This window comes from Channa argus, chromosome 12, assembly GCF_033026475.1.
Source record: "Channa argus isolate prfri chromosome 12, Channa argus male v1.0, whole genome shotgun sequence".
NCBI classification, from domain to species: domain Eukaryota; kingdom Metazoa; phylum Chordata; class Actinopteri; order Anabantiformes; family Channidae; genus Channa; species Channa argus.
The window spans coordinates 3,379,425-3,405,782 of NC_090208.1; the positions used below are offsets into that span (position 1 = coordinate 3,379,425).

A 26,358-nucleotide genomic window follows, 5' to 3' on the forward strand; every position below is an offset into this window, starting at 1 on the left:
CAAGACAAAAGCACTTAATCTACACAGTTATTCACTTGCAGTTGTTTTGTACTAACAGGCCAGTTTCATCCCATTATCATTATAACAGTTTATTTGCACTGATGTGGGTCCATCTCATCCCATTTAAATGTTTTAGTGTACAGATGCTTGTAGTTTCTTGTTCCTACTGTACTTTAAGTGTTTTGTGTTGAAGTTGACGTTTAAATCAAAATAACTCCATGTAGAAAATTCTGATTCTGAAAATTCTGTATTCTCCTGATTAAATGAAGGGAAGTACAGTACATTTGTAAATATCCCACTTTTGAGGCACGATGTGTAGAATTTGTGATTTTAGAAAAGATGAAGGAAAAGCATGCCTGTTTTATGAATGTTCTTAAACCAAAGCATTCCGGAAAAAGGCCAATCAAACAATGAATGAATGAATCTTCCTATATTATCAGTATAACAGTTACCGTAAATTACAGGTCATTAACTTGCTTGTGTAATACTGTAAATTTCATGTCCAAATGTTATAAATCTCTTACAGCTATAAGGTATTACTAAAAATATACTAAATATATTGAATCTGAAAAATCATTTTCATCATTTTTGTCACCCAGAACAGTAATTGTGTTTCATTAACTTCTACTCATTGTTCACTTCACTTTTATATTATAGAATTCTTATAGGGACCTGAAACAATCTGAGTAGATTTTTAACGGAATGACAAGTTCAGACACTTTCATGGATATTACAGTAATTGCTGTGTGGGTCTCTGTAGAAGTATTTTGATTAATTAAATTCACACCTTTCCTGAATAACAACTTTAACACTAACATTGGTTTAATCATATGCTTGAAGTCAAACTCCCATCCAGTTTATTTTCCACTGGCCACAAGTCTGATATAGACTTGTGGAAAATAAACTGGATGGGAGGCTGAGGATGGCTTACAAGTTAAGACGAGTTAAGACGAGTTAAGACGAGTTAAAACGAGTTAAGCCATAGTAAGCTGAGGCTGAGGATGGCGTACGAGTTAGAAGAGTAACGAGTTAGAAGAGTAACGAGTTAGAAGAGTGGCCACAAGTCTATATCACACTTGTGGCGACTCTGTAACTGCTGCTGACTGACAGCTTAGGATGTTAAACACACAACAGATGCCTTAAACAAAGCTGACATATACAAAAAAGTACCTTTATTCCTCATAAGTTACATATTCTGTGTGAACACCTTGGAAAATGGATGAGTTGAATCGGTTGACGTCAGACAGCTTCATTCCAGCTTTGAGTGTCCAACAGAGATGCAGTATTAGCTCACAGCTCTTCCATTGTGTTGTAACTTTACCCGCAGCCACAAAATGAGAACTGCAAAAGGTTTTAATCACAGACGAGAAACCTGTGAACTGAGACAGCAAAGCTTAAAGGGGAGAGCAAACTGCTAAACAAACAAAACATGTTAAAACATTTTTAAATGGAAATAGTTAGTTTTAGTCTCTAATCTAAAAGTTTTGTTTATTTTTTAAAATAATTTAATCATTTTTTAAATGTCAAAACTGTTATTTCAATGCAATAATTTTTCCCGATTGCAATACTAAAGTATAGCTCTCACATTAGTTTTATCTGATGGCATAATTAAGAAACAAAATAACTCTCTGCAGCTCTACACTGCACAGATTCAAGTTAGTTAGCTACCACACATGATTCTGCATGTTCTTCAGAACAGGTTTTTAAACGTTCAGTTTCCTGGGTGGTTGTCATGTGACTCCTCCCCCTCCCCTCAGTCTGGGTGTGGTGTACAGGTAGAGACAAAACAGAGACAGGACAGATCCTCTTACTAGCTTTCGGTTCCTGTCACAGCCTTTGTAGAGGAATTAGGATTTCTTCATGAAGCTAAACTCCTTTATACAGCAGAAGGTGTCAAAGAAAGGATGTTTCCCCTCCCTGTGCAGTGCCAGTCCAAGCCCCGTAGAAATTGGGGAGGGTTGCGTCAGGAAGGGCATCCGGCGTAAAAACTGTGCCAACATGCGGACAATGATCTGCTGTGGTGACCCTGAACTCACGGGATAAGGGATACTCCTCCAAAAGGAGAGTAGTAGTCATTTGATGGTTTACCTCTGTGATCTAATGTTTTCTATTTCCACCTGCTGGAGAGAAACTGAAAGGCCATAAAAGGAGGAAGTAGGGGGGCTTCTTTGACCAAATGTGTGATGATCTCATATCAAGTTGAAGAATGTTTAAAACAATTGTTAAAAGAATGTTTAGAACAATATTTAGAATATAAGAAATAGATAAAAGCTCCTTTATGATCAATGTCAGCATTTTAGTTGTAGATTTGACACTTTATAGAAAACCACAAATCTTCTTTTTAATTCAGCTGGTTTCCATTAATTTCCATTAATCTTTAAAAAGAAGGTATGAGAAGTTACACTTTGTCCTAAATGTTTGTGGCCGAATAAACAAATAAAATATGGCTATTGAGATGTGAGCTGCTCTTTAAACATAAATCTAAATAAAATTTGATCAAACCAAATTTAAATACTGCAGTCAGCTACATCAATGAATCATCCAGGAGCGACTTTAACACAAACTTATTGCAAATGGTTTAAAACCATCAGTAGTCACATTGGTCAAAAAATAAAATCTCATTTGTAGAAAAAATGGGACACTGCATGAAATGCAAATAAAGAGAACGCAATTATTTGAAACCTGTGTTTTAATGTTAATAGTACAAAAACACATAAATGTTGAAACTAAGAAAAGGCGCTGTTTTTTGAATTTGGTGCCAGTAACGCGTTAAAAAAAGTTTTATCCAAGCAAAATTTTGAAAGCATTTTTGTTTATGTCTGTTTCAAGTAATATGCAATAATTTGGAAAAAAAACAAAGAAATATACATCTAAACAAAAGTTTTTACTAAAATGACTTTTTTCCTAATATAGGAAAACCTGTGTTTTCTAGTATGAGGTACCTCACAACAAACTACTCTTCATGTATCTAGGTCAGAGGAAATACTGATTATTTTAGAATATGATAATACAAATCAAATGTAAATTGTAAACTTTTAAAAAGTCATGGTCATAATTTTCTCCGTGCACTTTAAGGGAGTTGTTCAGTGCTTAGTGCTGGACTATTGTCCTGCAGTTTGCTCCAGGACAAAACATAAAAATAAAAACTAAATGTATAAATAGAAAAAAAAGTTAAATAATAACTCTATAAATAACTATATTATGAAATCTCTTGCTCAATTTGAACTAATGCTTTAATGAAAACTTCTATATGAAATATATCAACAGTACTAAATGAAGAATTTGTTGACTTACATTATACAGAATTATTGCATTGTGTTGTTTGTTTTTAGTACTTGAAATATGCAAATTTCTATAAACATATTTATGCGTAAAGAAGTTTATTGAATTTGCTGTTTATAATATATTTGTTGTAGATACGTTTTTCTATGAACTCAAGCAAAAGTTATGATTGGATCCAAATAAAAAATGAAGAAATAACTTTGACTTCTGTTTCTCTTCAGCTGTGACCTCTGTGCTGTGCTGCACAACAAACAGCAATTTTGATAGTTTAACATATTTTCACAGGTGATTTCACAGGTGATTTTACATATTTAGATTAGTTTCTGGTTCATGGCTGGTACTAACCCTGTTAAACACATGTTATTAAGTTTGAAAGGTGCAGTACAGGTGCTGGTTTCTCACTAACTCTGTCTAATTAATACAATCTAACCCAGACAGATAAATCAGTGTTTGAACTGATCAGGGTATCAGCTGAAATTGATACAGAGATTTTTTTTCCATCCGTTTAACAGATTAGAGAAAAGATAATGAAGAGAGTCACTTTTTTTTCCATCTGACTAGTGCACTTTCATTTTCAACTAAAATCAAATGTTTCTTGGATCTTTTCACAAAGCATCACTGATGTCAGATAACTGATCTCATCCATCAAAGATACAGAAAATTAACATTGTCTGGTCATTTTTATTCACCGGTTAAAGCATATAAGTTCATTTTTGTAATAAAAAACATTATACTAGGACTTTTTAGGTAAAGTCCTAAACCAAATTTCCCACAGCTCGTCTGACTGTGAGTCCCAGTAGATCTCAGCTGTTTAGAGGAGACTTTGTCTCTCTGAGCTGTGAGGAGGACGACAGGTCTGCTGGATGGAGAGTGAGGAGGAACACAACCAAAAGACAGAGGACTCAGTGTGGAGATGGTTGGGGAGAACCTGCTGGTTCTTCCTGTACCATCAGCCACATTGTCCCATGGGACAGTGGAGTTTACTGGTGTGAGTCCACAGAGGGATCAACCAGTAACAGCATCACCATCACTGTCACTGGTAAGATCAGACTGTGGAGTTAGTGTTGATGAAGCTGTGTGGAAATGGATGAAATGCTGTAGTTTGTCTCTGTGTTGAGGTGGAGCAGTGATCCTGCAGAGTCCTGTCCTCCCTGTGATGGAGGGACATGATGTCTCTCTGCACTGTCAAACAAAGAGGCCTCCCTCCAAGCTCCCAGCTGATTTCTATAAAGATGGCTCCCTCATCAGGACTGAGCCTACAGGTCACATGACCATCCACCATGTTACCAAGTCTGATGAAGGCCTCTACAAGTTTTGCTGCCTTGTACCTCACTTGTAAGTCACTTTGGATAAAAGTCTCTGCTAAATGACTAAATGTTAATGTAAATGTAAATCTTCCATCATCTTTTGTTGGGACACAAACATTAAACAGTCATTGTATGAAGTTGAATTCAGTTGTAGATTTGGATGTGGATAGTAGATACAAGAACCCTTAATTAGTTTTACTGTTCTTAGTCTTGGTATTTTAAATGTTTTAAATGTTCTGTGCAGTGTTGTTAACAGAAATTGTAGTTTAGTTTTTTAAATGTTGGAATGAAATGTGGATGATAGATAACCTGATCTACAAAGTCCCAGTAGATCAGGTTACTGGCCTGTCAGTGAGATGTTGACAGCAGTTTGCAGTTTTTAGCATCAGTCATTGATGTCTAACTACTGTGTAATTATTTACTGCTTATAGTCCAACACTCATTATTCAAACATAAAACTTTTGAGCTGTACAAATGTGTAATAGTTACAGGAAGCCCATTGTTAAACAACCTGGTGGTTTGTTGTATTAAACTTGTTAATTGTTGTTTTAGAAAAATGTTGTAAACTAATAAATGGTGATGTATCATTATGAGTTAACCACCTGTCACACACCTTTACAAAAAAGTGACCTTTGACCCTTATTTTGTCATAATTACCATGACAGTACAGTATAAAATACTTTGTGTTCTTAGTGAAGTACTTTTGTATTTTATATAAAATGTAGATAATCTGCTTAGTGGGGGCCTGGTGGATCAGTGGTAGAGCATTGGGATGCAGAAAGCAGCAAGTTCGAATTCCACCAGGTGTGGCCCCACCCAGCCACCAAGGGTCACCTTGGGGCCAGTCCCAAGCTTGGATAAAAATGGGAGAGTTGTGGCAGGAAGGGCATCCGGCGTAAAAAGGTATGTTAAATCAACGTGAGGAAGCATTGTGGTGACCCCTGAAGGGACAAGCTGAAAGACGTCGATCTAAGTATATAATCTGTTTAGTACTTTGACTTGAGTAAAATATTTGAAGTGGTACTTGTACTGGAGAATATTTTTAGGCCAGTGATTATCTCTCTGTGGGGCTGGAGCTGCTCACATTGGCCATGCTGACCCTTGTCTTACATTACATTATTTGGACCACCAGGGTTAATGTTGAGACTGATTGAGGTGTATTTGTCCTAATCACATGCTTGTAGTTTTGGAAAATCCCCAATCAAACTATGTACTGGTAAAAATAAAAAGTACAGTACTACTAATGTTTAAGACAAACAGGAGGTGATGAAAACAATTCAACATTTTTAACAGACTGGACTGGAAATGTAACCCAGAGGCTGTCTTCCATAAGGGACAACGGAGACTATACCTTCTAATGAAGCTATGAAGCCTTTGTCCTTCGCAGTAAGATGCAACTCTGTTACCATATTCCTTGATGCTCTCTGCTGTGGCAGCAGCATCTGACACCAGCAGATGGATGAGGAAGACTGGGTCTGTGCTAGAGAACTCTCTGGAACTCCTGGAGTTGGTTGTGGAGAAAAGGATGATGAAGGAACAGTGGAACATCATGGAAAAATGCTCACATGCTCTCCATGACCTGCTTGCTAAACAGCAGAGCACTTTTAAAAAGGGCTCCTTCTGCTCTGCTGGAAGAAGGTTTGGTACAAGACGTCATTTTGTCCAACACATTCACACTGTACAATGACTGTCCTCTGTGTCAGGACAGAGATCTGCTCCGACAGCCTAATTAATTGTATGCACCTTTGTCTGCTCCTGAGTGTGTTCATCTGACTAACTCTAGTGCTGTCTAGATGATCTCTAGATTTACACATTATATGGACATTTGATGAACAAAACAACATGTCACAGAAGAACTTCTTTTTATCAGCCCAATGTCATTTTGTAATGACAAGTTTGTGCCTTCTAAAGATTTTTCACATAAACACCCAAATCTGACACTACCCTAACTTAACTTAAAAGGACCCTCTAACAGAAAGCGGGTTTTGTCAAAATTTAGTTAGGTTATTTAAGTCTGGGTTGAAGGAAACTGAGTTTGAATAAAAGATCAGTTACTGCTTCAAATTCAACTGTTTTAACAACTTTACACTTAACCGTGTTTCTAGCCTCGTTGCTAAATGACAAGCTTGTTCATTTCCTCATTTATTTAAATCAATGTGCAGCTATGAGTTCATTACATTTCAATAATAGATTAAATACCCGAGTGATAAGATCAATCAGTAATTATTGAATTGATTATCCGCACAATGTAATGTAGAAACTACATGTCATTCTAAGCTCAGAATAAAAAAAAAAAAAAAAAAAAAGATAATGTGAATTAAATATTTGATGAACTTTACTGTAATTGCTCCCAATTACATTGTTGCTATGAATAATAATGTGTTATGCTGTTTGAGCAAGAAAGATCAACATGAAGATATAAACATGTAAAAGAGGGTTGTCCAACTGAAAAGGCTTCAATATGTAAAAAGCAGTATTAAATATAGCTTTAAATGTAGTTTTAAGGTATTTTTTTCTAAAATCATGTCTACGTATTAAAACACAAGACATGTTTGGTTTTGTAAATATCGTCTGTTGTTAAAGATGTTTTACTGTGGCAAAATGTTTAGACTGTAGAGCTGTTCTAATATTACCTTTTCTGCATTTTCCCCTTTTGTGCTTCAGCCTCAGAAAAATGGGAGAATGTGAAGAGTGGAGATGATGTCACTCTTCACTGTCTGAGTCCCAAAGATGCTGCCATCAAACTGCTGGAGTGGATTAAACCCACTACCTAAACAGTACCAACATCCAGATTTTCATGGTCGAGTGGAGCTGGTAGATCCACAGATGAAGAATGGAACCTTTTCTGTGATCCTGAAAAATGTCACCATTAATGATGCTGGGACATATGAGTGTCGTGTAGGACAGAGTCATTCACGGCGCCGTAAAAGGTCCACACCCAAGCTCATCAACAGTGTCAGTGTGAATGTTGATTCAGGTAAGTTTGTAGATGAATGGATCCTCCACAGCTTCATGCTGATGCTCATGTTAATCAGCAAGTGTTTTTCAGTGATTTTGATATTTCTGTATGTATGTATAAGTGCATAGATGTCACTATGCACATTTAATTATCCACTGTGCTTATCAGATTTATTCTCAGACCCTGTTACTAAGGGACCAGTGTTCACTACTTGACAGTCCCTCACTCTGATTGGCTGCTGTGGAAGTGGACAGTTGTACTTTAACCCTTTAACCTGTTCTGTGGTCTTTCTTACTTCTTCAGTCTGGAGAGGCCTGGAAGCTGATACTGGAGATAATATCACTCTGCCATGTCCATCTTTCAGCAGCAGCCCCATCACAGCTGTGATGTGGACCGTGCGTAACAAGAAAGATTACGTGTTTTTGTACCTTGACAATCAGTCTGTTCCAGAGCACCAGCATCCAGGTTATAAGAACTGGGTGGAGCTGAAGGACAGTGAGATGAAGGATGGAGAAGCGTCTCTGATCCTGAAGGATGTGATGAATATCAACAGTGGAATATTCGAGTGTTGGATCACTACGGGAGGAAAAAGCCAAAGGATGAATCTTGTTGACCTGTATGTTTATCCAAATGGTTTGTGTTTTCTAAAGATGTTGCTGATGAGACTTTGTAGCAAACAGCTGCTATGAGTGATGGGATCAAAGTGCAGTAGATAATGTCTGACAGGAGTTTGAAGAGGAAATGGATTCATCACCTACCTGACACCTCACACCTCATTCTCTTCTCACAGGTGCTGGAGCTGGAATGCAATGGGTTGGAGGAGACACTAACATCAATCTTGAATTGGCAGTTGCTCTGCCACTTGTTACTGTGCTTCTTGTTGTTGTAGCTGTTGATGATTTTGTTTTGTTTTTCCCCAAAGTTTGTTTCACACATGGAAAAACTCATATGAACTTCCTGGTGATGAAGCAGGTGCCTATCAGCTAGTGTCCAATGTCTCAGATCTCTTTACTACTGAATCTCGTGCTGCTGTTTTAACATGTAGAATCAACCAAACTGAAGCCAACAATGGTGAACACCAAACAGTTAGTGAAGAGGCTACAATCATCATCTGAATGTTACTTCAAGTTAACCTTTGTATTCTATTCTGTTCAATCACAGAACACATAGAGCTTATCGATTTTCATCATTTGAGCAAACAATAGGTCTGAACTTAGCAGGAATAAAAAGCAGCCAAACCGTCAGAGAGCAACTGAACATTGCTCTGTGTCTGAAAACATGTAGCTAATGATAAAACCTCAGACCTGGTCACTGACCTTCTTTAACTGTGACTCTGAAACTTGGAATGAGGAATGAGTCTGATCGGACATTGGAGAGCAAACAAAGAACATTTACAGCTTTAATTTAGAAGATGTTCACTTTGTTCAGACATGAATGTAAAGACTTCTTTTATTTTTTGTAACCATAGTTACAGTTGTGCTTTGTTTAAGCTGCAGTATAGCATCTGTTTCTGGTACATATTAAAGACAATAAAGGTAATATAACTGGTTTTTAAAGTCTATTTGTCATTTCCTTGTTTTTGGAACTCCTAATGATGAAAAACTCCTTTGGGTGATGTCATCTGGAGGAAGTTTTAAGCTAGAAGCAGACAAACATGTTAATATAGGGAAGTTAGAGGGAGGTTTAAAAGCATTAATGTACATTTACACCCTAAACTAAAGCCATAGAAAGCAAGTGGAAAATTGGTGAAGTTGCCGTTTAAGCCAGAACTGATAATTCATTTATTGGTTAACTAGCTTCACTAATGAAGTTAATTCTTTGAGGAACTTGTTGGTTATTGTGTCTCTGTGGTCTGATACAGATTGATTTTAAAGGAGGATGTTGTACAACCACAGATGTTTCAGAAAAACCAGGTTAGACATCTTCACGGTTTCTGTCACGTTACTTTTACTCACACTATTTTTCTTTTGTTATCATATCAGATTTAAACTTAGAAAAAAATAAACTAAAAACTAAAGGACAGTCCACGTCCTCACGTCTGCCATCATTTCAGCACCAACTGAAGCAAAACTGTGAGCTGGGGACAGTTTGTATGTACAACTAACAACTCTCAGGTATAAAATTTCAGAGTTACCATTCACTTTACTTTTACATTTGGCTGAACAGGTTGGTGGTCCTGCATCTTTTGTGCTTGAGCGTTTGTAGCCATCATTTATTTTGAAACAGTGGAAATATACCTGTAAATGAGGATCAGGAAAAATAAAAGTAAATGAGCATCAGGAAAAAGAAGATGACTCATGGATGATTCAGCTTTCAGTAAATAAACGGCAGGTTATAGAAATGTAAAAGCAGAAGTGTGGATTTAACAAATGTGATGAGACAAATGTTGACCTGTTGACAAAGGTTGTGGTTACAGTTCCTTCTCAACTGAAAAACATGACATAGTTCACATAATTCATACTCAGTGAACAGCAGTAGTCAAGACACAATGTATGATGTTAAGGTTGGAGGAAGTGTTCTGTAACTCAGAGATAAACCGGATTTGAATTTCAAATACTGAGTGTTTGCATAGAAAGTCAAATGATGTTTTCTTCATGCTGGCTGTGTGCCAGGTTAAACCCATTAGTTCTCTGTGGAACCATTTACAAGAAAATGAAAGTGAAAGTATGAGAATTCAGGGACTTCTGTATGTTATAGTATAGTCATACTTTAAATCACACACAACATAACTATTTTATTCCAGCAAATTACGTTTCTCACCAGTCCCGAGTTAGCAGGGCTGATTTGCTAATTTATTATGAGATACTTAAACAATGTGAGTCGTCTGTGAATTAACTGAGCTCCTTCCTGCCAACTGCTGGAGAGAAACTGAAATGCCAAATTACTGCCATAGAAGGAGGAAGGAAGTGGGATTAACTGTTAATGAAAATGGCATAGTTATGTTAATTATGGGACATACACAATGAGCATATGATTGATAATAAAAGACCTCATAGAAAAAAAAAACTGTGTGAGACTGAAAGATCTGTAACTGAGTATGATCACATTCACTGATGGAAGGTCATCACAGAATTCACATCACATAATTTTCCCAACAAAAATATTTTAATGTTGTGATCACTTTCATTTCTGCCATCAGGACATAACTGCATCATAAACTGTACTTCAGCATGTGGAGATTATTTTTTCTACCTCTGTCTTTCTGCATTCTCTTTCTTTCCTTAAGAACCTTGATCCTCTTAAGTCCGCTTCCCTATTCTTCCTTACAGGTTGTCAGCATAGGAGTTCATGAAAGGGCTGCTCATCGTTGCTCCAGGTTACTGATTGTCTGCAGCCTGACAGATTTTTTTCCCTCAGGTCATATGGACCCTCCCTCTTCTCTCCCTGTATTTGATGTGATACAGCTTCTTTCAGGCTTTAGATCAGTTTTTCCTCCTGTTTTTCAAGTAAAAGACTTTTTTTTACTTTTCTTGAAAGTGTTTATCACACAGTTAGTGTTTAGTGTTTGTGCCTTCATAAAATATTTATTCACTATAAAATGAATATTCATTGTGAAATTAACCTGCAAGTGACTCGTGAAAATAATTGTTATCTGAACCCTTTATTGTTTAGTTTGATAATTAAAAATACAGGTTAATAATCCTATATGTCAAATCCTGGGCAACATATTGATGCTTACATGTATTGAGAAATATTTAAACTTTTTTTTCTAAACTCTGACAGGGGACATTGCATAGTGTACATTTTTTCATCTACAAAGTCACAGCCAGAAAAATAATAAATCAAACATAAAAAACAAACATAAAAAACATTTAATACAGTTAAATATAATAAAAAAAAACATCAAATATCTTTGATTACCACCATATACTTCCATATTTAATTAATAAAAATTAATTTTGTGTTTTCACAATTGAAGATTCCGATAACTTTGTTAATCGCAGAGGGAAATTGCTTTGCCTTGTTAGGTTCAGGATAAACTACACTAAATGTTTCCCTACGTGAACCTTAAACCAGATGCAATTCCACATATTTGGGTCAGAATCAAAAAACCTCAGCAGCTTCAATTCACAGTCGCAGTAGTTGAAAGTTTCAGAAGAAAAACTACATTTAGCCTCTTTTCTGAGGAGCATCTGTGCTGCCGACCATAATGTCCGACACAGTTCTGCAGCCACTGAGTTAAGGGACGTTACCCTGCATGTTTGTTTTAATTTTCCCCAAGCAGATTAGCCCAGATGCTGTTAAATGAACAGGAGAAATCAAAAAACGTGATTCTTACAGGCTTTTCAGATGGGTGTAGGTGCAGCAGAGCAGGTGGGTAAAAGCATTATTCACTCAATTTTAGGCTAGTGGACAAACAGGAGCGGGTCAGGTGAAGGTTCTCTGTAGAACCAGTCAGATCAAACAGTCAACCTTCACCGTGTGAGCAGACTAGACCCATCATGTGGACTCAATCTAGTGCTGCCACCTGTTGGATGATTCAAGTAACTGCTCCACATGAAACAGGTCTCATTTGACTGTTAAGATACCAGGTGAGCTTCCAGGACAAACTGATGATTCAGTGAAACATCACCATCAGGAAGATGAAGAATAATAACTTGAAATGAATTTACCAGAAGATGTTGAACATAGAAAGGTTTATATTGCAGATACTCATTTACTCAGCATAAGTAATATTGCATTAATAATATCATCAGAGGATGTTTCAGTGTCAGCTGGAACCAAATCTATCAAGAACTTCCATTAATTGAATAGAAAACACAAAATCACAATTGATTATTTTCCTTGGATACAATATGACATGTTTATGGTGAGAAATGTTGTAGTTTTATCTGTTAGGAACAGTCATGTTAACCATTGTTGTATCACCTCCTTTTCTAGCTACACTAGATAAAGAACAGACCAGACGCTTTGGTTTTGTAAAGATTCTTTTCTTTTCTTATTGATATTGTGCAGCTGGTCTGGGGCTTCCTTTGTCATGTCCTAAGATTGAATCATGTCAACTGGACTTGTTTCTTCTCGGTTAGAAATGTTTAGCTAATTATCCAAGTTTTGATGAAGAACAAAACATTTCTAAAATAAACCTGGATGATGGAGATGCTTCACAGGCTCTTGCTCCAAAAACATTATCATCTTTGGTAAATGTTCTGCACTTTTCTACCTATTGGGACTCAAAGCACCTTACACTGCTTCTTATTCAGCGATTCACACACTGATGGGGGAGCTGCTATGCAGCTGGCCAACACTCTCCGGGAGCAACTAAGTTGGGGTTCAGTGTCTTGCTCAAGGACACATGTGACCAGAGGAGCTGGGGATTGAACCAACAACTGCTCTACCTTCCTGGGCCACAGGCGCCACTTTCAATAGCAGCAACTTCACAGTACATTTAAGAGTTTCTTCTCATGTTATAAACGGTGGGTGATTAAAAAAAGCTGTTGTTCCACTCTGATCTGGTGGCTCAATGGGTAGATCTTCAGGTTTCGATACAGAAGGTGGTAGGATTAAATCCCACCACACCAGGTTCCTGCCCAGCCACCAAGGGCCACCTTGGTGCTGGTCCTAAGCCCGGATAAAAATGGGATGGTTACACCATAAGTTCTAAGCTCCTGAATTACACAAGTTTTTTTATTTTAATCACAGGGGTCTGTGACATCAACATTGATGATGCTGGGACATGAGTGTGATCTCTGACTTTTGAATTAGCATCTCCTGGTTTTGCTTTGTCCCTTCAGGGGTCGCTACAGCAGAACGTGTTCCATAAATCGTCCTTTTGTTTACTGCCTTTTCAAAGCCTTTTGTATAGTTTTAACACTGTGAAACAAGTGTTGTCTCATTAACAAGATTTCACCAATGAAATCCTGTGATTTTTTATTTAATATTTCACTGTTTACTTTATCCTTTTTGTTGATTGTTCTGTTTTACAGTTTATAATAAATTGCTATTTTTGCTGCTCTCTATTAAGACTCACACTCTAACACATTTTATGTTCTTATATTTTATAAAAAATAAAGGGGAATAAAAACATATTGAATAAACTCATTGATATCAGTGCTTGTGAATGAGCAAATAAAGACCTGAGGTGGTTTTAAATTCAGTCCAGAATTCAAAATGAACTGAGGACTAGGAAGACGTGCATAATATATTATTTTTATTATTAATTATGTTAATTATACACAATTTTGTGACTTGGCTGTGGTTTATCGCCGCTGGTTTTTCATGTTTACTTTTCTGTGGTGGTTTGGACTGAACTCATCTGTAAATGGAACAGATTGATTTGATTGAGCTCGTCTGAAGTTATGTAATGTGATGTATGGTTTTGTTTTTGGAGGGAATGTGGATCCACAGCCTCATAATCTGTCTGTGACCCTCAGACTCAGGGTTGGTTGCTTGTGTTGGGGCAGCTGGAGGTAGCCCACCAGTCCCAGGTTAGCAGGGTCGATTTGAGAATTTATTATGAAATATTTTAACAGTGTCAGTCATTTGTTGGTTTACCTCTGTGATCTAATGTAACCGAGCTATTTCCTGCCACCTGCTGGAGAGAAACTGAAAGGCCATAAAAGGAGGAAGTAGGGGGCTTCTTTGACCAAATGTGTGAAGATCTTATATCAAGTCGTACAATGGACCCAACATCTCTTCAGTTTTTCCTCTGTAAGTACCATCTGTATGATATGAATAACTAGAGCTAAAGAATGTTGAGGGAGTTGATGACAAGTGGTTGTGAGAAAAAAATGAGAATTAAACAGTATTATACTTATCAACATCAAGAAAAAGGTAACAGATCAAAATCTGGAGGGTAACAAAAAGAAGGGAAAATGTTGAGTAGCTGAAGTTGGTCACAGTAGAGCAGCATTTGAAAAAAAAATATAGAAATAATCTCTTAAAAATATAAGATATAGATAAAAGCTCTGTTATGATCATTGTCCACATTTTACTTGTAGACAAATTAAAGGTTAAGTAAGTATGTTCTCAGTCATCCAGGTTTGATTATCTGAAGGTTGAGTCACGTCTCATGGAATTCTTTCTTTCTGCTTAATTTAGGATCTCGGTTGTTCCACAGTTAATTGCTGTATTTCTACTTCATAGTGCTTCAAATGTCTTTGGTGGCTGAATGTTTGACTACTGAGCAATGCTGCTGTAATATGTGCAGAATATGCAGAAATAAACTAAACCTTAAATGAAAAACCCTTTGTCTGGATTCCACCACGTGTGACCCCTAAACCTTTTAAATACATTAGCATTAACGGAGTCTAATGCTAATGGAATTATTAGCATTAGGTCAGAGGAAACTGTTTTTAGGTTATAATATATTAGAAATGCAAATGATATGTTGATAAAAAGTCATGGTCTTCATTTTCTCTAAACACTTGAAGGGAGTTGTTCAGTGCTTAGTGCAGACATCTCTGGACTATTGTACACATAATTATTGCAGTGTGCTGTTTTGTTATAGTACTAATATATGAACGTCTATGTATGTGTTAGAACGTTGATTACATTTGCTATTAATTCATTTGTTGTAGATCCATTTTTCTATGAGCTCCAGGATAAAGTTACAATTGTCAAAACTAATAGATCCAAATAAAAAATGAAGAAATAACCTTGACTTTTGTTTCTCTTCAGCTGTGACCTCAGTGCTGTGCTGCACAACAAACCAAGGTGAGTGAACTTCAAATATTGATTTTTTTAAATATATTTTCACATTTAGATTAGTTTCTTAGTCCTGGTTCATGTAATACACATGATGTGAAGACATGATATGATGGGGGAAGAAAAAAACTGAAGGTTGTTTGTCTACAAAACCCAGAAACAGATTTACACAAAAAAGGTTTTCAGTAAGTCGTTATTGACTGTGACCATACATGAATATCCGCTTCTGAACTAAATGAATATGAATGAACAATCATAATCTTAATCTGTTCCTAAATCAACATTTCATCAAATGTTGCCTCATATCTTCATGTCTAATGTCTAATTAATGTTCTCTGACCCACACAGATAAATCAGTGTTTGAACTGAGCAGCGCATGTGTTGAAATTGCATCAGAGAGTTTTTTTTTTCCCTCGATCTTTTTAAAGGTTGTTAAAGTAAATATTACGTATGTGTCTTGGAGAGAGTCACTCCTTCTTTCCATCTGACTAGTACATATTAATTTTCAACTAATATCAGAATTTTCTTGGATCTTTTCACAAAGTATCACTGATGTCAGATAACTGATCTCATCCACCAAAGATTTTTCATTTTTTATTCACCAGCTACATCACAAAAGTTCATTTTTGTAATAAAATTGTTCACTTATTCCAGGACATTAGAACTAAAGTCCTAAACCACATTTTCCACAGCTTGTCTGACTGTGAGTCCCAGCAGATCTCAACTGTTTAGAGGAGACTTTGTCTCACTGAACTGTGAGGAGGACGACAGCTCTGCTGGATGGACACTGAGGAGGAACACAACAAAAAGACAGAGGACTCAGTGTGGAGATGGTTGGGGAAAACCAGCTGGTTCTTCCTGTAACCTCAGCCACATTGTCCCATTGGACAGTGGAGTTTACTGGTGTGAGTCCAGAGAGGGATCAACCAGTAACAGCATCACCATCACTGTCACTGGTAAGATCAGACTGTGGAGTTAGTGTTGATGAAGCTGTGTGGAAATGGATGAAATGCTGTAGTTTGTCTCTGTGTTGAGGTGGAGCAGTGATCCTGCAGAGTCCTGTCCTCCCTGTGATGGAGGGACATGATGTCTCTCTGCACTGTCAAACAAAGAGGCCTCCCTCCAAGCTCCCAGCTGATTTCTATAAAGATGGCTCCCTCATCAGGACTGAGCCTACAGGTCACATGACCATCCACCATGTTACCAAGTCTGATGAAGGCCTCTACAAGTGTCACATCAGCAGTCATGGAGAGTCTCCACCCAGCTGGATCTACGTCACAGGTCAGGAGCTTCACTTTGATTTCAACATTTATTTCATCCACATTTTATTCACCTGAAGATCTGATTCTCTCTACAGAAAAAGCACCATCAACCACATCTGCAGGACCACCTCCATTTATCATCAATGGTCGTGGACAGTCTCCACCCAGCTGGATCTACGTCACAGGTCAGGAGCTTCACTTTGATTTCAACACTTATTTCATCCACATGTTCACCTGAACAGGTGATTCTCTCTACAGAAAAACTTACAAACACACCTCCACCTCCTTTACTTCATCTCCACCTCCACACCTCACAGGTTAGTAGGGTAAAGCCAGGAGGAATTTGATGTTTTTTGTTTCATTTTAGAAAAACCCACTACTGAAACTACAACTACTACATCTTCCTCGATGTTGTTGTCTGTTACATCTGTCTGTGTTCTGGTTTTACTGATGTGGTTGGTTCCACTGGTGATATGCTGCATTAAGAGGAAACATAAAGGTAAGATGTTTACCTCTGAATTCTACATTCACTCATTTATTTGCAGGCAGATGCTTTGGATAAAAGGTTCTGTCAGTACAAAAAAAGGTTCACTGTCTTATCCAAGAACATTTCAACATGTGGCCAGTAGAGGATGAAACCATCAACCCTTCCTCAACACTTGGCATATTCTCAGATGTTTTGTTAAGTTTAATATATTCTGTATTTACCTATTTGCAGCAGTATTTGATGCTAATATTCCAAAAGTTATTGAAAACTCTTCCACGACTTCCTATGCACTTAAACTGTGTTTAGGCTTCTACAGACAGAAACATGGTTGTGCCATTGGTTCCCCATTGTCACCTATAGTTGCCAAATTGTACATGGAGAAGAAATGGTACAGACTCACTAGTTCAGACATGTAGTACAGATGACACCTGGGTGAAGATGAAGATACGGGAAGTACAACTTTCACAGATGACATAAATGCAGTGGACCTGGAAAAAACACTAACTAGAGTGCACATCACATCAGTTTACATCTGTATAGAACCTGCTCAATGTGCTTGAACAAAGCCGTCACATCTGGAAACAGCCATAGTATTTACTCTGGACTTATACTACTGCAAGTAGGTTAACTTTTAAGTCAGTTGGACACTCTTGTTCTGAAACAACCCCAAAGGATGTGAGAAAGAATATTAGACCTTGGTAGACATAAAAAACTGATGTCATAGGATAAGGACGGGGTGAAACAGGGTACATGGGGTGTACAGCAAAAACTAATGAATTAGTCTTCCTGTTCCAATACTTTTGAAGTGTATATGTTATGTTCACAATTCTAGATTAATTCGTGATGTACAAATCTTGTGATTGAAGTGCAGTTCTTGCAGTATTAAACTGTACTCTCCTCAAGATTGTTACATTGTAAATTCCATTGCTTTTTATTTGGGTTTATTGCAGCTAGTGAAGTAACAGATGCAGAAGATGACATCACACATGACATCACATACAGTGACGTTAATAAGAAACATCAGCACCCAATCAGACGAAGCAGAGGTAATGTGTTTGTTTTTTGTGCTCAGTGTGTCTTTGTGTGTTTGGGCTCATTGGAACCATTTTCAGCTCTAAACCATCGTGGTCACAACATTTTGAACTGGTCCTCATCTAACACTGTAGGACTGAACATCTGAACACACTGTGTTTTCAAAAAGCTGAATTCTGGTGTTACAGGACTAAAAACGTTACATAATGAGTGATGGAACATGAATCAGCTTCCAGAAATTGCAGTTAAGGTTAGACCCTCAAAAGGACAGGACAGGGGGCCATTCTAAAAAAGATGCATCACAAGACTTTTCAAAGCAAACAGCTTGTTTTTTCCATTTGATGCTTTTAATGTGTGATACAAATAGTGTTATAATCTTTGCTTTTTACAGTACACAACATTCAAACCATTAATTCAAAGTTAATGTCTTTTAGTTCTTAACTCTTCAACTGTTGGTTGTGTTTGAGTTGAGGACAGTGTGTTGTACTTTGCACCTTAGTCAGTTTTTACTGTGTGGTGAGTCTGAAACTGATGCTAACTGCTCTGTGGTCGTCCAGTTTCCTGTTTCTGATGAAAACACTTCAGCTGAACGTTGACCTGCATGTTTCTCTGAAACAAAAAAGAAAAAAATTGGGGGAAAGAAAGAATCTGAAGCGTATAATAATTTGCAAAACATGTAAAAATGTGGGTCTGTTCCTTTAATGTGATCACTAATTACATGAAGTCACTTCATTAATATACAGTTTTCTCTCTAACATTTTCATATGTGTTCAGTCCTGTCTATTATAAATTATGTCCAAAGCTGCAAACCTGATTATGTTTTTGTGAATATTTTTGGAATAAGTGAAGCTTTACATTCTGTAACAGCAAGCAACTTACCATGAGGGAGGGTGGAGGGTGTTTAAAGATCAGGACTGTGCCACCACAAACTTTTTGAAGCTTTTGGACTCCTGCAGTACCGGATCAGCTCACTCCCACATCCATAAAAGCAGACTCTGCAAAGTCACTAAAGTTGTCCAGTGTTCTATTGAGAAAATACATGAAAGATACAATTGTAACTGATTGGAGTAAGAGTACAAAATAATCTATTTTGTAGTTGCAGTATTTTAATCTGCATCTATTTTATGTTGCAGACTGTTATTCATCTGCAGGCTGCTCAGCAGGGTTATAGATGATGTCATTTTTGGGAAAATAGCCAAATAACTGCTGCTCCTCCTCATCTTTGTCAGATTTTCATGTTATTAATGCTTCTGCAGTGTTTTACTTATGGTGCTGCCTAATGACTTTGTTTCATTTCAAACATGTGAGTTGAGCTGTCAGCATTGTTCACACAATGCTGCACAGACTGAACAATCTAGTTTATTTGATTTATTCAGTTTTTTATATCACATCGAATCGCAACAGACTCACGTTAAGGTTCTGAACAACGTAAGGTCGAGACCTTAGATGCTTTAGAGAACCTTAGAGAAAAACCCAGCAAACCCTCCATGAGCAACCCTGGGTGAGCCAGCAGGTACAAACCCTGTAAGTGAGGCACCAGTTGAAGGTTACAGCATATAAGTGAGTTCTACGTTTGAATGTGAAACTGAAAGTGAATCATGTTGCAGTTGTAAACTTTGCATGTAAAACCACAACAGCTTTTACTTGTAGGTCACAGTATACTGTTTTAATATATGCAGTAAATGTACTAACACTAGTGGTATAAGTTGTAATAGTTGCATTAATGTAATTTGTATGTTTTTTGCTTTGTTTTATGCAGAATTTGATCAAGCTGTAGTCTACACAGCAGTGAGAATAAGAGACACCAACTATGGACAAATAGTCATGAGAACAAACAGGAGCAGAGGTACAGTTTGTCTTAATGTAAAGCCAGTGAGCCATATTTAACACAGAAATATGAAATGAATATGAAACCTCTAACCCTAACCGTGATCAGAAGTAGCACTAAATAGGGGGATGAATTGGTTGTCATCACCGCTGATGAGATGCTGAATAGTGATGGGTGGTCTGGTTCGGTCTGGGTATTTATGAAGACTTAGATGACCAACTCTTGAAGAATAAAGCTCTTTTAGGCAGAGTTGGGTTAGCTCAGCTATCAAATGTTGTTCTCCCACATTCTTCCTGTTGGATTCTCTCAGTGCATGAAGAGTAAAAAGATCAACCTCAGGAAGTAACTTTTTTTTTTATTTTTATTATTTTTACATCAGTGTCTCACTTTGTTTGAACTGTGTGTTTTTGCTCAGAGTTTCTTCCGGAAACAGCCCGACCTTATCTGAGATCAACATTCACCCCCTCACACCAGTTCAATCGCTGACATCCAGCTTCCTGTGACTGGTCATCAGAGCTCATTGGATCAGAGAACATTTGTTTTTAAAAAAAATGTGTTTTGCCGTGTTCTCATGATGTTTATTGAAATGTTCGATTCAATGAAACAGTAATTTCTGTTTTCTTAAGTTTTGCTTATGAATCTAAGAATCTATGAAATGACTTTGAGGTACTTTACTTTTTTTTTTTTATTAATGTTTTGGATCCTGCTGTAGCTGCTGCAGCAGCATCTTGTTTCTTTGCAATAAATCAATAACTCTTGTTCTCATTTGTTTTTTCTCGTGTGGTTTTCTAGGTTTTATAAAAAAGCCAGATGGAAAATTTGATTTGTACTTTGGTTGTAGCTCACTGATTTGAACCTTGTGCAGAAAGAACAAGAGTACAAAAGCACAACTGGAGGTTTGCATAGTGGCCATTGTGGTTGGAAAGTCAACAGAGTACAGAATGTCTGTGTTTCAGGACTTTGTTCTTTACTTTAATTTGCTAAAACACTAAACTAAATCTCTGAAGCACATTCTCAGGGACCTCAATTCATTTTTCAAATCAAACACTCTTTTGGCCAAAATTTAAAAAATGTTCAGCTTTATCAGACGCAATCTGCAAAGCTCATCGTTCTTTTTTGCTAAACTTTAATCAGTCACCAAGCACATTTCACATTGTGATACACTGGCAGCAAAATGTGAACACAACTCCAACACTGCTGTGACCTTTTACACACAACAACTCAAAAATGAACACACACAGTTCTAATGACCAATCAGAGGTTAAATGTCAGTTCAGTGGCACAGGTGGCACATGTGCATCCATCTGCAATGGAGAGAAACACAGAGGAGGAAGAGTTGGTGTGAGAGGTGATGGATGAGGAGGAAGAGGATGATGAAGACCAAGAAGAGTTGTTACTGATGAACTTAGAACAACTGTTATAAAAACAGAAGACAATAATTTGCAAATCTCATCAACCCATATTTTATTCACAATGAAACATAAACAACATATCAGACGTTGAAAAAATTTTTTTTGACAACACAGCAAACAAAAGGCTACAAAAGTAATTGCAGCAAATAAAAAACTAATCAAAGAGCATTTGACAACTAATGAGGTTAATTATCAACAGCTCAGTAACATGAATGTGTATAAAATGAGCATTTCAGAGAGACAGAGCCTCTGGAATGTAAAGATGTGCAGAGGTTCACCATCTGTGACAAACTGTGTCTAAAAATTGTGAAACAATTTCAGAAACATGTTCCTCAATGTAAGATTGTGAAGACTTTGAAGATCCCACCATCTACAGTTTATAGTATCATCAAAAGATTCAGGAATCAGGAGGAAGCTGTGAGTAAGGGACAAGGTCAAAACTGGATGTGCATGATCTTTGGGCCTCAGGCAGCACAACACTCATTGTTTAATGCCCACTTGAAAAGTGGAACAGAACTACTCTGTCATCTGAAAAATACATTTCTGTACAACAATTTTTAGAATAAATTTGCTGCAGCTGTTTTTGACTCTGCCTGACTGAAGTTGAAGGATTGAGGTGGTTTGTAATCCAGCTCAGAATCTAAAATGAACCCAGGACTAGAAAGTAGATATAAGGTGTGTTATCTTTTATTATTTATCATGTTTATTGTATCCTTTTTGTAGCTTGGTTGCAGCTCAAATGTGGTTTGTTGAAGTTTGTGTTTTATGTTTACTTCCCTGTGGTGATCTTTTTATGTTGATGAATCTCTGTTGTTCTGTCATTTAATTTCTGCCTTAGACACTATTTGAGAATTGATCCACTACTTTAACAGTGTCAGTCCACTGATGTCTCACCTGTTTAAACTAATGAGCTCCTTCCTGCCAACTGCTGGAGAGAAAATGAAATGTCAATTTACTGCCATAAAAGGAGGAAGGAAGTGGGACTAACTGCTTTGACCTTCTTTGACCAAATGTGGGACGATCTCATATCAAGTTGTACAATGGACCCAACGTCTCTTCGGTTTTTCCTCTGTAAGTACACTCTGTATGATATGAATAAGTAGATTTAAAGAATATTAGTTGAGGTATTGACAAGTGCTGATGAGATAAAATGAAAATTTAAACACGATACAGATCAACATCAAGAAAAAAGGTAACAAGTCAAAATATGTTGAGTAAGAAAAGTTAAAAACAGATTATGTCTGTAGAGCAGCATTTTAAAAAAGAGGAAACATAAACAATCTCTTCAATCTGTGATATATAAAAGCTCCTTAAGGGTCAATGTCAGCATTTTACTTGTAGGGACATAAAAGACTAACACTAGAGGAAAAAAAAAAATACAAAACACAGTTTTTTATTCAGATGGTTGCAGATTTATTTTAATTAATCTTTTAAAGAAGGTAAGAGAAGTTTCATCTTGTTCTTAATATTTGAATATTTAGATGTGAGCTGCTACTTAAACATAAATCAAAATAAATTTGATAACATTTCGTTTAAATACTGCAGTGAGCTTCATCAATCAAGTGTCCAAGAACGACTTTTACAAAAACTTATCACAAATGGTTTAAAACCATCAGCAGTCACGTTTCATAAAAGCTCAAAAACCCATTTCCAGAAAAACTGGGATGCTGCAGGAAATGGAAATTTAAGGCAGAAATAAATTAAACTGAAAAACATTTTGTCTGGATAACAGCACAACCTTTTGAAATCCATTAGCTTTAATGGAGCCTTCATAGATGTGCGAGGAACCACATCTGTGTAAAATACAATTTCTAAAGTTTAACATTTACTATTTAAAATCAATCAGTTTCAAGTAATATGCAATAATTTGGAAAAAAGAGCTCAAATGCCCTTCTTTCCTAATATGAGAAAACCTGTGTGTGGAATACTAGAAGTGTTCCTGCTTTGTAAAAGATGAGAAGCATGGTTTTATATTTGGCATCAAACTATTTTACATCATCTTGAGTGTCATTATTTTAGAAGAAAGTTCTAGCACGATGTACCTCACAATAAACTACTCGTCACGTGTCTAAGTCAGAGGAAACTGTTTTCAGGTTATAATATATTAAAAATCAAATGCAAATGATATGTTGATAAAAAGTCATGGTCTTCATTTTCTCCAAACACTTGAAGGGAGTTGTTCAGTGCTTAGTGCTGACATCTCTGGACTATTGTCCTGACGTTTGCTCCAGGGCCAAAGATAAAAACAAACAGAAAAAGCTGTTTAAAAGAATCACTCTAAAAGGACAGTACTACATGAAGAATGTAATGACTTACAGTACATAGTATTATTGCAGTGTGCTGTTTTGTTATAGTACTAATATATGAACGTCTATGTATGTGTAAGAACGTTGATTACATTTGCTATTAATTCATTTGTTGTAGATCCATTTTTCTATGAGCTCCAGGATAAAGTTACAATTGTCAAAACTAACAGATCCAAATAAAAAATGAAGAAATAACCTTGACTTCTGTTTCTCTTTAGCTGTGACCTCAGTGCTGTGCTGCACAACAAACCAAGGTGAGTGAACTTCAAATATTGATTTTTTAAATCATATTTTCACATTTAGATTAGTTTCTTAGTCTTGGTTCATGTACTACACATGATACGAAGACCTTTGTGAAGGTGATGGGGGAAGAAAAAACTGAAGGGGTGTTTGTCTACAAAATCCAGGAACAGATTTACACAAAAAAGGTTTTTCAGTAAATTGTTAAAGAACGCGAACATGCACATGTATATCTCATTCTGAACTTCTGCCCTGTTATGCTGTTTTCAAAAGTATATATGAATAAACAATCATAATTTACATTTAGTCATTTAGCAGTTGCTTTTATAAAGCGACTTACACGTAATCTTGCAGCACCACTGATTTTTTTCCTGAATCCACACTTCATCAAATTATGAGTATTATCCTTATAAAGGTTTCTCAGTTACAACACACTCTGTCCAATTAATGTTCTCTGACCCAGACAGATAAATCAGTGTTTGAACTGACCAGGGTATATGTTGAAATTGCTACAGAGTGTTTTTTTTTGCTCGACCTGTTTATCGGTTATTAAAGTAAATGTAATGTATGTGTCTTGGAGAGAGTTACTTTATAATTAAAGTCCTAAACCGAATTTCCCACAGCTCGTCTGACTGTGAGTCCCAGCAGACCTCAGCTGTTTAGAGGAGACTCTGTGTCTCTGAGCTGTGAGGAGGACGACAGCTCTGCTGGATGGACAGTGAGGAGGAACACAACCAAAAGACAGAGGACTCAGTGTGGAGATGGTTGGGGAGAAGCTGCTGTTTCCTCCTGTACCATCAGATTGACAGTCCCATTGGACAGTGGAGTTTACTGGTGTGAGTCCAGAGAGGGATCAACCAGTAACAGCATCACCATCACTGTCACTGGTAAGATCAGACTGTGGAGTTAGTGTTGATGAAGCTGTGTGGAAATGGATGAAATGCTGTAGTTTGTCTCTGTGTTGAGGTGGAGCAGTGATCCTGCAGAGTCCTGTCCTCCCTGTGATGGAGGGACATGATGTCTCTCTGCACTGTCAAACAAAGAGGCCTCCCTCCAAGCTCCCAGCTGATTTCTATAAAGATGGCTCCCTCATCAGGACTGAGCCTACAGGTCACATGACCATCCACCATGTTACCAAGTCTGATGAAGGCCTCTACAAGTGTCACATCAGCAGTCATGGAGAGTCTCCACCCAGCTCGATCTACGTCACAGGTCAGGAGCTTCACTTTGATTTCAACACTTATTTCATCCACATGTTCACCTGAACAGGTGATTCTCTCTACAGAAAAACCTACAACCACATATCCAACCACAACCAATGGTCATGAAGAGTCTCCACCCAGCTGGAGCTTTGTCATGGTTCAAGACGGTAGTCAAATATTCAGTACATCTTTTTTGTCTTTTTTTTTTAATCTGTATTGATGTTGTTTCTGCATTTGGTCAGAGTAACAAGCAAACAAGTAACATGCAAATTAAGCTACTGAAAAAAAAGTTTCAGCAGTGAAAAAAGCAAACCTATTTTTGTTTTCAATATACATGATTTTAATAACAATTTATGATTCATTTTAGACAAATCCACTACTGCAACTACAACTATTACATCTTCCTCAATGTTGCTGTATGTTGCACCTGTCTGTGGTCTGGTTCTACTGATGTTGTTGGTTCTACTGGTTACACGGTGCATTAAGAGGAAACTTAAAGGTAAGACATTCTAAATTTTACATTTACTCAATTATTTGAGAACAAATCTAATGGCAGTACAAAAAACACACACCTGGGGCACCTTGAATTTTCATTGTCCTGTCCAAGAACACTTCAACACATGGACAGGATGAAACCACCAACCCTTCCTCAAACCCTTGTGTGTAATATTTAATGTTATGTAATGTATAATTTATTTTATATTAACCTACTTACAGTGATATTTGACATCCAGAGTAATTTCTGTCTCCAGGGGTGCAATATTAGACATGATGAGCTTTGGCATTGTCAATGGGCAGAGAAGGCCTGATGCTGATTTTCTAAAACAAGATATTGATTGGGAGGAGTCAAAGTCTGGGTGGGTTATTCCCACCCTCTGTTGGAAACTGACACAATGGGACGAAGATAGGTTAGAACCATATATGTTGAGACAGATTGTTTAAAAAATAAATGGTTTGAAATGACTAATCTTGGTTTAAGGTCTAAGGTTTTATGTGAGAAGACTATTTGTTGTTAAAAAGGCTAAATCATCTTGATGACTTGAGGGCTGTCTATCGGACAGAAGTAGACATTTGAGCAACATACATATACATATAAAGGGTCCACAAAAGAAAACAACAGCAGCTGATGACGGGGCTGTGAAAAACAGTGGCATCTCTCCATAGAGCTGCTGAAGGAGGCTACAGTGATACTTTGTGAAGCAATGCAAATTATGAACAAACTATCAGAAATTTATTTTTTCAAGTTCAATTTGTTATTGTACATAGTAAAATACATTGCTGTTCATTTTGGTTCTTTGTAGATAGTGAAGTAGAAGTTGGAGAAGATGACGTCACACATGACATCACATACGGTGATGTTAAAATACTACATAAAAAACATCAGCACCCAATGAGAC

At 37.0% G+C, this 26,358-nt stretch overlaps 2 protein-coding genes across 2 annotated transcripts; both read left to right on the top strand.

Moving 5' to 3' along the window:
* The first annotated feature begins 14,120 nt into the window (after positions 1 to 14,120).
* Positions 14,121 to 20,514, top strand: LOC137137010 (low affinity immunoglobulin gamma Fc region receptor II-like). The gene is made up of 9 exons (XM_067522865.1): positions 14,121 to 14,196; positions 15,166 to 15,201; positions 15,885 to 16,148; positions 16,228 to 16,473; positions 16,550 to 16,639; positions 16,822 to 16,953; positions 17,892 to 17,987; positions 19,733 to 19,819; positions 20,217 to 20,514. The coding sequence occupies exons 1-9, from the start codon at positions 14,136 to 14,138 to the stop codon at positions 20,285 to 20,287; spliced, it is 1,083 nt and encodes a 360-aa protein (XP_067378966.1). The 5' UTR covers positions 14,121 to 14,135; the 3' UTR covers positions 20,288 to 20,514.
* Positions 20,515 to 22,218: 1,704 nt separating this feature from the next.
* LOC137137045 (Fc receptor-like protein 5) lies at positions 22,219 to 25,111 on the top strand. The gene is made up of 4 exons (XM_067522926.1): positions 22,219 to 22,284; positions 23,738 to 23,773; positions 24,383 to 24,646; positions 24,726 to 25,111. Exons 1-4 carry the CDS (start codon positions 22,224 to 22,226, stop codon positions 25,022 to 25,024), a joined length of 660 nt encoding a protein of 219 aa, XP_067379027.1. The 5' UTR covers positions 22,219 to 22,223; the 3' UTR covers positions 25,025 to 25,111.
* Positions 25,112 to 26,358: the final 1,247 nt, after the last annotated feature.